The sequence below is a fragment of the Podarcis cretensis genome (genome assembly GCF_951804945.1).
Source record: "Podarcis cretensis genome assembly, chromosome: 12".
Classification (NCBI taxonomy): domain Eukaryota; kingdom Metazoa; phylum Chordata; class Lepidosauria; order Squamata; family Lacertidae; genus Podarcis; species Podarcis cretensis.
Genome location: NC_137181.1, coordinates 24,240,198 through 24,253,639, shown reverse-complemented (window position 1 = coordinate 24,253,639; position 13,442 = coordinate 24,240,198). Strand labels below are relative to the sequence as shown.

The 13,442-nt window shown below is 42.1% G+C and overlaps 1 protein-coding gene across 2 annotated transcripts in view; it reads left to right on the top strand.

Moving 5' to 3' along the window:
* MALRD1 (MAM and LDL receptor class A domain containing 1) overlaps positions 1-11,943 on the top strand; it is a 234,181-nt gene extending 222,238 nt beyond the window's left edge. Inside the window, exons 41-43 of one of the 2 annotated variants that reach the window (XM_079948258.1) lie at positions 3,521-3,586; positions 8,507-8,603; positions 10,079-11,943. In XM_079948258.1, the coding sequence (XP_079804384.1) occupies positions 3,521-3,586; positions 8,507-8,590 (150 nt within the window). In that variant the 3' untranslated portion in view covers positions 8,591-8,603; positions 10,079-11,943. Of the gene's footprint in view, positions 1-3,520; positions 3,587-8,506; positions 8,918-10,078 lie in introns of those variants that run through there. The other variant, XM_079948259.1, reaches the window with a different exon arrangement.
* The last annotated feature ends 1,499 nt before the right edge of the window (positions 11,944-13,442 follow it).

Below are 13,442 nucleotides of genomic sequence, written 5' to 3'. Positions count from 1 at the left end.
AAACTCTACTCTGAAGGCAATTCAGTGCTAGGAATATCTCTGCTGCCACAGTTATTATTTTTGCCAAAGGCTGGTAAATCCAGGAGACGCCAGCGTGAGTTTCTGTTCATATTCTCTCTGAAGCTGGGGGTAGCAGTGGTATCACACATGATTTGCAGGTTCAATCTTTGGCGTCTTCAATTAAACAAAGCAGATGGTAAGCAAAGTCCTCGGAGTGAAATCTTGTGGAACTACTGTCAAACAGAGCAGACCACACTGGGTCAAATCATTTCACCTGGTATGGCATTTTTGGAGGCATTGATTTGCAAAATATGGCAATTGTATAACTCTAGCGCTTGATGGGTAGCATCCATAAAAGACTAGTATTTTCTTCACTCCACCTGTGATACTCGTGCAACGCCTCTGAAATTCCGGAAACACGAAATGCTGTGTGCAGCCTTCTTTTTAATCCTGTCACCGAGGTGTCAAAATATGTACAGCAGCAAAATTGTACTGAGAGCAAACCAAATGTAGCAGAAAATGTACTCTTTGGCTTGAGCTTCCCGAATCGCATTTGCTAGTGGCAAAGAGCTTATTGTTGTTATAAAAACCCTACAAATGGAATTAGGAACCTATTTGGTGCATATCGCCTTCGTGCTTCCTAAAAATAGAGGCAAACACCAAATAACACTATGGGCCAGAAACTTTGCTCTGCATTAAATCTCTATGATGTTCCTCTGACTGCATTTACAATTACTTTGCAACCACTTGTGATAGTTATTAACTCTATTTATTAAAAACTAATGAAATGGACTTTATCTAGAACTATTTGGAATCAAGAAGCAAATTAAGTCTATTGCATCTTCTCTGCCATGCTCTGATCAGCACTGCAGTGCAGGATTGCAGTGACAAACAAAACTTCCTTTATGTTTTCATGAATATGTGATAAGATTTTGCTCGTCTCTTAAGTAAAATTAACCATGATGTGTCACTTACTTTCAGTAAAAGCCTCCTCACATCTGACTTTAGATTAGATTGATTCAGTTGCAATTTTGTCATTCACTTGTAAGAGGTCTGTGTCTGTGTTAGAAATACACTCATTGCAGTCCTTCCAATTTCATCTCTGCGCTCTTATGTTTGTTCAAACAGATCCAGGCAGGATACATTCAGTGGCAGGTTGAAAAATAGAAGCATGATGATGTCAGAATCAGAAGCTATCTTTTCAGTGCAAATTAAGATAGCCTAAGGTGCTCTGATTGAATTCCTTTTGTTTTCCTTAAATATTTGAAAGTTACTCAGCCGATCTAGAATAAGTTTCATTAAAATTAGTGTGATTTAAGAACTGAACTGGGAGTTCAATTCTGTGCGCAATTTTTTTGGAAAATAAGTCTCATTGTGCAAAGTGGAACTTCTAAGTGAACATGCATAGGTTGGGTTGCCTGAACCATTTATTTCATTAGTATCTAAGTATGCTTAGCTTCTTCAAAATTATGCCCTTGTTTAATGGGACTCAAATAGCATCTCTCCCTCTCCCTCTCTTTCTCTGCATCTGTGGTGCATGTATTGTAAGGAACCTGATCACTGAATTAAAAATGTAACTGCATTTCTAATGAGCAATTGACAAATCAGACATTGTGACTCCAAGGATTTTTTACATGATAACTGCCTGTAATGATTGTCCAATAGCAGCGCATAGCCAACCCGGAAGCATGTTTTGTGACATAGCATTGCCATAGCTGTTGAAATGCCCCATTAGAAGTACCCTGTTCTAAGAGCATAAGAGGAGCCCTGCAGATCAAAAACACCTATATAGTCCAGGATCCTGTTTCCCACAGTGGCTAAGTAGGTTGTTGTTGTTTAGTCATTTAGTCGTGTCCGACTCTTCGTGACCCCATGGACCAGAGCACGTCAGGCACTCCTGTCTTCCACTGCCTCCCGCAGTTTGGTCAAACTCATGTTGGTAGCTTCGAGAACACTGTCCAACCATCTCATCCTCTGTCGTCCCCTTCTCCTTGTGCCCTCAATCTTTCCCAACATCAGGGTCTTTTCCAGGGAGTCTTCTCTCCTCATGAGGTGGCCAAAGTATTGGAGCCTCAGCTCTAGGATCTGTCCTTCCAGTGAGCACTCAGGGGTGATTTCCTTCAGAATGGATAGGTTTGATCTTCTTGCAGTCCATGAGACTCTCAAGAGTCTCCTCCAGCACCTTAGTTCAAAAGCATCAATTCTTCAGCAATCTGCCTTCTTTATGATCCAGCTCTCACTTCCATACATCACTACTGGGAAAACCATAGCTTTAACTATATGGACCTTTGTTGGCAAGGTGATGTCTCTGCTTTGGCTAAGTAGGTACCTAATGGAAACCCTCAACCAGGACATGAGGACAATACGCATCTCCTTCTGTTGCTCCTCCAGCAACTGATATTCAGGCATCCTGCCTTTAATCCTGGAGGTGGCATATAGCCATCATAACTAGGAGCCATTTAATTTACCTTATCTCCTTTTAACGCCACTTAAATTGGTGACCACCACCACATTCTGTGGACTCTCCTTCCTTGGAGGGTTTTAAGCAGAGGTTGGGTGGCCATCTATCAGATTCCTGCATTGCAGGGGGTTGAACTAGATGGCCTTTGAGATCCATTCCAACTCTACGATTCTGTGAAGCAGGTTCCCTAGTTTAACTGTGTGCTGTGTGAAGTACAACTTTTATGTCTTGAATCTTCTAAAATTCAGCTTCATTGTATGACCCCAGCTCCCAGTATTATGAGAGAAAGAGAGAACCTCTTCACACCAGACGTAATTGTAGAAGCCTCTATCATGTTTCCACTTACCCTCTATGTCTAAAAAAACTAAAAAATATTGAGTTGCTGAGACCCTTCAGTCATTTTAGTTTTCCTTCTTGCCAGCTCCGTAGCAGCATCCTTTCAACAGCTTCCACAGCTATTGGACACTAGCTTAGAGCCCATCAGCATATTTGTGGAGTCAAGGTTATTTGACCCAATTTCCATTACGTTACATTTACCTACACTGAACCACAGTTGCCAGCCCTTTGGAGCTCTTTGCAGTCCTTTTTTGTTTGCCCCTGCATTATTTGTTGTCATCTGCAAACATGGCCACCACTAACTTCAGATCACTTATGGACAAGTTAAGAATTCGTGGTGCCAATGGAGATCCTTGGGGAACTTCACTTCTTACCTACTACTGCAGCTTGTCTTAGGATTGGGACACTAAAATCTCCCTTCCATTTTCTGTCCTAATGAGCAGAAGACCAATTACTGGTATGCCAATGTATTGCCATTGGCTCTTCTGGCTTTAGCAATATGTGCATTCAGAAAGTTTACAAACCCACGCAGCAGTCCAAGAGGCTTTGCTAGCACTCTCCTAAAAATAACACCAGGTTCCCTAGGCAGCTTATGATATGAGTATTTTATTTTCTTTTTTTTTAAGCTGCAAGCTTTAGGACTGATAGAGTTGGCACTATTACTGTTGTTTTGTTCACTGTTGAAAAAGGTTGGCCCGAAGCTAATGCCTGTCTCTTTTGTAGTCTACAGAGTATGCTGCCTCACTGGGAGTTCAGATCAGTGTTTCTCCGTGGCAGGCACAGCAGGAGGTAGGTGTGAATAGTGTTCTTTTAAAAATGCTTTCTGAAAGAATTATGTGCCCTAGAATGAATTGTTAAAATGATTCCAATCCACGACCGGTAGATGAGGAGTTCATCCTTCTGAAACTGCTCAGGGCTGCATATAAAAGCCTTGTGTACATTTGCTAATTGTTACAAGAATACTAATACAGTAGTTTGGTTTCATCAGCTACTTTGCTAAGAAAGTGGTTCATATGTAAGGATGGAGCAGGAATCCATTTTCAATGGATTTAAATTCGGGTTCTAGAGGTTCTGACCTGGTCAAATTTTGTTCACCTTGGTGCGCTTCTTGCATTGAGTACCTGCATATGTCTAAGCTGCTCATGCAAAAGAAAAAGTTTATTAATGTAGAAGAGTGTTACAAAGGGTGCGTGCCATTCCCAATCCCTCCCAAGCGGGAGCAAGATTCCATGGAGTTCCAGGCACTTACCCAGAGTCATGTTTCCATTGGGAGTCAAGATGGGACAGAGACTGTCGTGACTTAAGAAATATGGTTTATTTTACAAATATTTAAACCTAAAGTGTTCAGTATAGGGGGTGCAGAACATTATATCTTGCCCCTCTTGTAGCTTCAGCTAGCTTGGCATCCACAGCAGCAATCAGTTGTGCCTCTCAGTCTGCACTGCATAGAGTTCTGCCTACTTTCTCCTTCTTGTGCCCAGGACATCTTTAGATTTCAAAAATGACAATTTTTTGTGACATCACGCACACACACACACACACACACACACACACGCCATCCTGGCAACCTGCCAATTCTCCTGTCTCTGTCTACTCCTCAGAGCCAGGCGTGGGGAAGGACAGTTCTCTTGCATTGCCAATGGCCCCCTATGTCTCAGCCCTTGGGTCACCATTGTGCATGAATGGCTCTGCACTTAGCTAGCCTGGCCAGGCTGATTTGCAAAGCACAGTTCTGCATCATGAGTATCTGGGTATGGACTTTTATATTTGCCTCATTCTTCGATCTTCAGTAGCAGAGTTGATACCACCACATTTTGCAACAACCGGTTGAAAGTGATAGTTGTACCGTACATAGTTCCCACTGAAACTCACTGAAACATGCAGCAAACTTAGCCTGGATCTGACCTTGTGTCTTTTTAAAAGGATGATATCATGTGTTTCTTATCAAATACAGTGGTGCCCCGCAAGACGAATGCCTTGCAAGACGAAAAACCCGTTAGACGAAAGGGTTTTCCGTTTTTCGAGGCGCTTCGCAAGACAAATTTCCCTATGGGCTTGCTTCGCAAGACGAAAACGTCTTGCGAGTCTTGCGAGTTTTTTCCCTCCCCCCCTTTTTCTAATCCGCTAAGCCGCTAATAGGGTTGCTTCGCAAGACGAAAAAACCGCTAGACGAAGAGACTCGCGGAACGGATTCTTTTCGTCTTGCGAGGCACCACTGTATAGCAAGCATTTGGTAAGGTCACAAATAAATTCCAGAATCTTCCAAAAATCGAGTGATGGCTGCATTCTTCTTTTTCCATAATCCTCGAGTTTCCCCACATGGAGCCTGGCAGCCCAAGCCCAGAAGCTTCACCACAGGATGCTCAGTTCAGCTATGCAATCCTCCATTACTCCTCTCAAAGCTGTACAGCAGGCAGCCTTACACTGATCAGCAAGGCAGTTGCTTTAGAAACAGTCTGCAATGACTAAAACACAAGAGTGCATTGCCTGGAGGTTGACATTCATCTTCTTGTACGCTGAGTAAATATGCACAGTGTGGCTTTTCTTCCACATCCATTTAAGTACCAAATAAAATAAAATAAAATCTATCAGTAATCTTATTAAAGATTTAGAAAATATGATACAGAACCATGTCCCAGCAGCCACATCAGCTATAGGGTGCAAAACAGGAGAGGGCTTCTGCACCTTTAACAGTAGTGTAGAAGAGAGAATTTCAGTTCCATAAACTACACCTGCTGGAAAAAGATCCCTCTTCTACATACCTATTTTGGATGGGGGAGACTTGTCCTCTTTTGCATTTAGGAACATGGGAAGCTCAGTATTGTCAACACTGTCTAGCAGTGCTTTCCAGGGTTTCAGACACTTCTTTCCCAAGCCCACCTGAAAGTGGATTGATCCTGGGACCTTCTGCTTGGTTGCCCTAATTAGCAAGAATGTCAAGTTTTGTAACTATATAAAAGACTGAAATGAAACATTATCATATCATAATCAGTCTGCGCTTCCAAGTTTACAACCCAGCTCTGAATTCAGTTCACTCTTGTACATGCTTCTCATTGGCTGTGTTAAAATGAATTGGATAATCCTTTGCATGTGTACCGTACTTCCTACATGCAAATTGGTGGCTTACACAATAGGGTAATGAAAAAGGTATAGAGGCTGTGGGTAGCAGGGGAAAGATTCTTGAGGCAACTCCTGATGGCAGTTTCCCTGGTGACTAAGAGCCACAAGAATAGCCTTGAAATGCTATCGCTGCCTTTTACAGGGAGGGGAAGGTTTCAATGAGGCTGGGGCTGCATAAATACACCAACAGAGTCAATATAGTAGTCCCATCAGGAGTGCCAACTTGGCCCCGGGACCATGGGTGCCTGGGGCCGTGGGTATCATGCAGCGTGTACAGCCCAAGCACTGAAATTTGTGGGTACCCAACCCCTTCATGGAGAATTTTGTGGGTGCTCAGGCACCCAGGGCCCCAGGGAGTTGGCATCTATGAGTCCCATCAACTTCCCTGCAGAGTCCTGACCTCCCATCCCTCCTGATGATAATACTGTAATAATCAGGCAGAACGATGGGGGTGGAGATGCTCCTTCAGGTATACTGGACTGAGGCCGTTTAGGGCTTTAAAGGTCAGCACCAACACTTTGAATTGTGCTCGCAAACGTACTGGGAGCCAATGTAGGTCTTTCAAGACCGGTGTTAAGTGGTCTTGGTGGCCGCTCCCAGTCACCAGTCTAGCTGCCACATTCTGGAATAGGTGTAGTTTCCGGGTCACCTTCAAAGGTAGCCCCATATAGAGCGCATTGCAGTAGTCCAAGCGAGAGATAACTAGAGCATGCACCACTCTGGCGAGACAGTCCGCAGGCAGATAGGGTCTCAACTTGCGTACCAGATGGAGCTGGTAAACAGCTGCCCTGGACACAGAATTGACCTGCGGCTCCATGGACAGCTGTGAGTCCAAAATGACCCCATGCTGCGCACCTGGTCCTTCAGAGGCACAGTTAGCCCATTCAGGACCAGGGAGTCCTCCACACCTGCCCACTTCCTGTCCCCCCAAAACAGTACTTCCGTCTTATCAGGATTCAACCTCAGTCTGTTAGCTGCCATCCATCCTCCAACCGCCTCCAGACACTCACACAGGACCTTCACCGCCTTCACTGGTTATGATTTGAAAGAGAAGTAGAGCTGGGTATCATCCTCATACTGACGAACACCCAGCCCACCCCCCTGATGATCTCTCCCAGCGGCTTCATGTAGATGTTGAAAAGCATGGGGAAGAGGACAGAACCCTGAGGCACCCCACAAGTGAGAGCCCAGGGGTCTGAACACTCATCCCCCACCACCACTTTCTGAACACGGCCCAGGAGGAAGGAGCGGAACCACTGTACAACAGTGCCCCCAACAGTGCCCTCTAGACAGTTATGGTCGATAGTATCAAAAGCTGCTGAGAGATCCAGCAGAACTAGGAAACAGAACTGAGAGATCCAGCAGAACTAGGAAACAGCTCTCACCTTTGTTCCTAGCCCACCGGAGATCATCGACCAGTGTGACCAAGGCAGTTTCAGTCCCATGATGAGGCCTGAATCCCGTAAATGACAGTGATGCCACTGTCACAAGGCTATTGCTATGGCTCTGCCCCATTAGGCAGTGATGATAGCACCAAAATAGTGGGTTTGACCTACTATTCCCCTCCATGCTGGTAGTGTTGGATTATTTGGACTGCCATCAATCAGTCCTGGGATTGCCAAAGCCTTCATAGACATTGTGGATAAACATTTCCATTCATAAGAAACCTAAATTCACATTAAACTGAGCTGCCAACCTTTAAACTGCTTTAAATAGCCTCATGTTCACACAGTCATGTTAAAAACCCTGGCCCCGTCTATTTGTATAGACTTCCCTTCTCCTACAGAATAACTTGGTCAAGGGACTAGCAGCCCTCTGAGATAAAGGCTGTAAAGATCAAGTAAAATATAAAACCTAGCAAATTATAAAATATGTGGTGTGTAGCAGTCAACGTTTTGAAATTTCTGGACCCCATTTATTAGCGTGAACTATCACATAGTAGCACTGTGAAAGCCCAATGGACTTTTATGAACAAAGCATTTGTTTGCACTAGCTGAAAATCCAAGATGCATTGCAAAAGTAATGAAGAGTCCAATGGCATCTAAAACATCAATAAATGTACCATCACATGGGCTTTCACAGGTAAGAGCCTTCTACCGCACACATATTCATTCGGCAGTAACTAGGTACGGGGGAGAAATTCAATTTTGTATGTGTTCAAAGGCATATTTGCACTTTCCTGAAACTATGTGAACAAAGCCATCTCTGAATTTTGCAGTGCGGTTCTCCAGGTACAAGTAATGTGTACAAAAATGGATATACTAAGTATAGATAAAAGACATAAGCAAAATTGGAAAGAGTGTATTCGACTAAATTGCATACTAAATATTTATGTTGGGAGAAATTCACACTAAAATGCTGATAATCTTTTCAGGAGAACTTTAAAAAAAAAATTACAAGCTGATGCACAAATGAGGAGAAATGAGAAACTGAAATCAACATATTTGCCCATTCTTGGCAGTAACTTATATGAACTTCTCTTCTAAAATTAGTTGTCATTTTATTTAGAAATCTCATTTGCTGTTGTTATACTTTATTGCAATTTGACACTTTGTTTTGAAATAACTTCTTATTCCTCCCTTCTTTCAGCTGTTTCGCAGTAATGACATCATGACCGCTTCCTTTGCCAACCCTCTATATGGCACAACTACAGGAAAAGAGCAGACACTATGAGATGTCTCTGGAAGTGGGTATAAAACAAGACAGAAACTTTATGCAGATTCATTTGCCGTGATGTTTTTCTGTTTCTAAAATCAAATTGAATGATGGCATAGCATTAGTCACTTGAATGAAAATGGAATGATTTTTCATATTAGAATAATTACCTTCTCCAAATAACACTTCATTCAAAATAGCATCCACCCACATGGGAAAGCATAGCCGTACGTGATATTTATGTTGGCAAGGAACACTCTTGGTAACTTTAGTTTTCAACTGACTACATGGTTGAACAGTTCAAATTCCAGTTGATTAATAAATAAAAGTTTCACTTAATCAAAAGCAGGATTTGGGCTTTTCTTGGCATGCCTTTTCTCCCTCTGCTTTTATTGAAAAACAGTGACTCAAACTTGTTCATAATGTTAAATTCTAGAACTTGAAAGGCTGCATTTGTCTCAACCTTCAGTGAAATCCAAGAGATTATAACCAACTCATTCTTAGATTGAGGTACTTTTCCTGTGTGTAAGCTGCAAATGTGATGGGTTTACTTGACAGAAAACTCACATATTTTGTTTCACTTTGTCAGACCCATGGCCCATTATCGAATCAAACACAGTCACAACCTCCATGCAATCTCATCCCCTGTTTTAGTTGTTGCAATGCAAGGGATAATGGTGAACTGAAGCTCTGCAGAGCATATGATCAGTGTGATTTGATTGCTTACGAAGATAGTGGGCAATCAACTTCCCAAGATCTACAGGGTGGTTGTGAGAATAAAAGGGGGAAGGAGAACATTGCATACACCACCTTGAGTTCTATGTTGGGTGGGAGGAGTTAGGTTATAAATGAATAAGTAAGATTTGCTTGGAATTCTAGACATATTTAAATCAAGGGTAGATAACCCTCTAGATGTTTAAGTCAGACTCCAGTGTCCATCAGACCCAACAAGCATTTCCAATGGGAGGAATTTTGGGAGTTCTTGTTCAACAACATCTGAAAGACGTTGTTGGTTGTTATCCATCCCTGGTTTAAACCACCCTCAGTTATTTGACAACTGTCTTTACTCTTTGGGCATATTCCCCACAATGTGAGCAAAGGTTGAATTGTAGGAATAATAATAATAATAATAATTGCATTACTTAACCCAATTAAGCAATGTTACTTCTGGATGCTGTGCACCACACAGACACACAACTTAAAAAATAGATTCCTTATATATAACTATTCAACTGAATACAGAAATTGAATGGATTTTTTTTGGAAAGTGCTATTTTTATAGCTGTTTCCTGTCACAGGAAATGAGATCTGTCATTCTTCTGGACTAGCCCTGCAGCAAGGTGGGACTTTTACCTGAAATCATCTTCAGTTTTTGCATTTAGATAGCATCTTTTTAAGAAAGAAAGAAATATAATAGGTGCTTTACTGCTTTCATCTCTCCCATCCTGCAATCATTGTTCAATACACTTATTGCACAAAGAACAAAAGATGCATTTATATTTCCAGAATGACAACTGCCTCATCCTTGACAGTCCAATGGAAGCAATCTCCTTAGAAATGGACCACTGTTATTTAAGAAAGTCAGTCTCTCCTCTGCCTTCAAACCAAGAAGGGAGCCAGCAAGCTTCTCTGTTCCAGTGTGAACATTCTCTTCTCAGAGGCATTGCCAGCGTCGTCCTGTGCATGACCAGCTTCCAACAAGCAGAGAGCCCATCCAAATGGATTTTCAGATGAAATCTTACCTTGATGTTCACTGCTCATGTACATGAAACCTCAATTAGGTAAACAGCCATTGCAGTATTTCTAGAAGGCCAAGGAGACACTGATTATTGAGGAGTCTCTTCATTTGAAGTTAGCCACCACAATGGCTGTGATCCAGAGAGCTCTTTCTGCAAGTGAAAGGCAGTTTAGCTTGCGCAAGAGGAGGCCTCTGATTTCCACCACCCACCTTGTATATGCAGTGGCAGCCCCCGTGTTGCATCCTATGCCATCATGAAAGGTCTCCTGATCTAAAGAAGATACAGTGGGGTACACTAGGAAGGTGGAAATACTTCATTGTCTGAGCAACACTGTTGGATCCTGCCTTGTGTTTCCTTTTGAGGCATATGCCAAAGAATTGAAAAGAAAAAATGCAATGCTGCCACAAGATTTGTTGTTATCGGCTTGTGTATCAAAACCATGAACTGCATACTGATTTCCCCTTCCCAGCAAAAGTTAGAGCAAGATTTGAGACACTGAGTGCTCTAGATCTATTGACGTTAGCACATAATAAATTTGAAAAATATGCTTTACCTGAGATTGCTGGGTGACATTAATCATAGGAATGATGCCTCCTACTGGATGGAACAACAGAGTCCACTGAAGCCTTTTGCCTCTTCTCCAGCGAAGGACCCATCCTTTGCCTCAGTCCAATCCTACCTGCAGTTCTGTCTCATTCTCTCTTGAGTTACCTTCCTTATCTTGGTCTTGTGCCTTTCCTATTGTGTATTTGGTGTTTGGGGGTATGTGTTTTTACTGTGCTTCATCCTCTCCCGCTTTTGGTGCTACTACTGTTTCAGTTGTACTGATCGCATTTTATTTTTATACCTCAGTGCATTACTTCTTCATCTGCCCTATGAACATTTGTGTGTATGTTTCAGTTCTTGTTTATTACCTTCTCCAATCGCTGCTGTTCTCTCACCAAAGAGAACTTGCCCCAAACCTGAGTCATGGCTTCCAGGATTCCGATGGATTGGAACCAGATACATAATGAATGTGAAATATTTTGAAAGTGCTGTACAAATGATGATGATGATGATGAACAGCCAACACTGGTGTTGCTACCCTCAGTGTATTTTGCAAGCTGTGTGGTCCATTCTGATGATGAACTATCTGTTTCTGCTGTCTCAAGTCTTCTGTGCAAGGAGGAAATGATTAGGCAGCTTAAGTTAGCAAATGGACATATATAACAGTTTAGGAAAATTAGGAGATATAGTTTCTACAACCATTTTCACTTTTCTCCCATGTCCCAATGCATTATAAAGCCATTTAGGTGGCCACTTAGGCCCTGATCCAATTTCTGTTGTAATTAATGAAAAGATGTCAAGCAAATTGAGCAAGTCTCTCACTAGACTCAAGGCCTTCCGGCCTTCCGAAAAAGCAACGTTTTTCTCTTTGGGCTGCCAGGAAAAAAACAGCTATAACAGAGGAGAAAGGGGGGTAGGGAATGCAAATCCACAAAAAAAATCTACATATACCAGGCATACATTTCCTCATCTCTCCGAAAGAACAAAAGGCTGCAGCTCACTTGCATATGAAACACACATGAGCTTAATATTTGCCCCTTGCCTGACATTTTTGTTTTGAACTTGTCAAATGACAGCATAATTCAATTTCAGCTCCGGCTTTCTGAACTGCTAATGGCCAAGATGTATGATAACATGAAAACAATTTCTGTACATGAATCAGGTAAGCTATCTGGCTGCTAACTCACACACAGATGACAGGATCCACACATTCTGAGAGGGACAAAGAAAAGTCAATGCAATGAGGAAAACGTCTCTTTCAGGGTGCTCAGAAAGAAAATACAGCAGGGCCTGCGAGAGCAAGTTTCTTGGTTTGCTCAGACTAATGAAGAAGCCTGATCCATAAGTCTTTATAGGGCTATGTATATAGTTGGTTATAACCCTCAAAAAGCAAAGTCCATCTTGAGGTGGTAGATCTACCCTCTGGTTGTAGATCCCATTCCTACATAGGATAAATTTTGTATTCTTCAATGTCCATAAAAAGAAACTATGTTGGCCTGTGTGAAGAAAATGTGTTGCAGCCCTGGCGGCTGTATTTAAACTATAATTCTTTTAAATAAATAAATTTATTGCTAATTTATGAAAATGAGTCCATAAACTCTTCTTTTTTTAAAAGAAATATCTCTAAGTTACAAAGTCCTTAAGAGATGTGGCATATAAAAATATTCCATACAAGTTAAATCTTTCTAGCGGCAGTTGAACTAATGAAGTCAGATTTTGAGAAAAGAAGAACAGTATAATCTCATTTGGGATGTGCTGTCTTCCTCCTAACCTTTTCTTTGGAATATGGTGTAAGTTTCTAAATGCTTTGGGACTGAATATTTTAACGGTGAGGAAATGGTATTTTTTTAAAAAAAACAACAACCAGCAGATGACAACTGTTTACATTTTACTGAATATAAACCATATTTGAATCAATTTATGAGAAGAGCCTTGCTACAGTAGAAACAATTTATTTGTCAGTGTGGTGGTAATATCAGTTGCTCCCCAGATCCAAGCTTTGAATCTGAACAGTTTGGACCTATATATATATTAACCCTGATCTAGGCATTCAGCAATGCTTGGGTCAATTTAAACTAGGCTCCAGTTGTCCAGAGGCTGTACTGAGCCCCTGGCCTGCTCAGCCTACCAAGTTCAAAGTTCAAAGTCTAGGGGTCAATCCATGCAAACAAAGGCTAAAGTTCAAAGGTCAGGAAACACAGTCCAGGGTCAATCCAAGTAGCCAAGACTGAAATCTAGCAGTCAGGATACAGTCCAGAGTAGGGTTCCCATGTGCCTCCCCCCCCCCAGGTCATGTCCTCTTTTTTCAGGGGTAAAATTTGAGACAAATTGCATTTATTTGCTTTGAATGGCTGTCATCATGTCCCCTTTTTTGCCTAGTCCAGAGTCAAACCTGAAGCACTGTCCCATAGAGGTCCAGGAGCACCCAAGTCAATGTCCATCCACATGGGCAACTGAACAGACACAGCATCTCGGCTCTGCTTCCCGCTTGTACTTTGCATGCTGATTGCAGCATCTGAGCTTGACAAGGCATGTGACCCTCACTTGTTTCAAGCTGACTCCAGCTCCTCCCAGAGCTAGTGAGC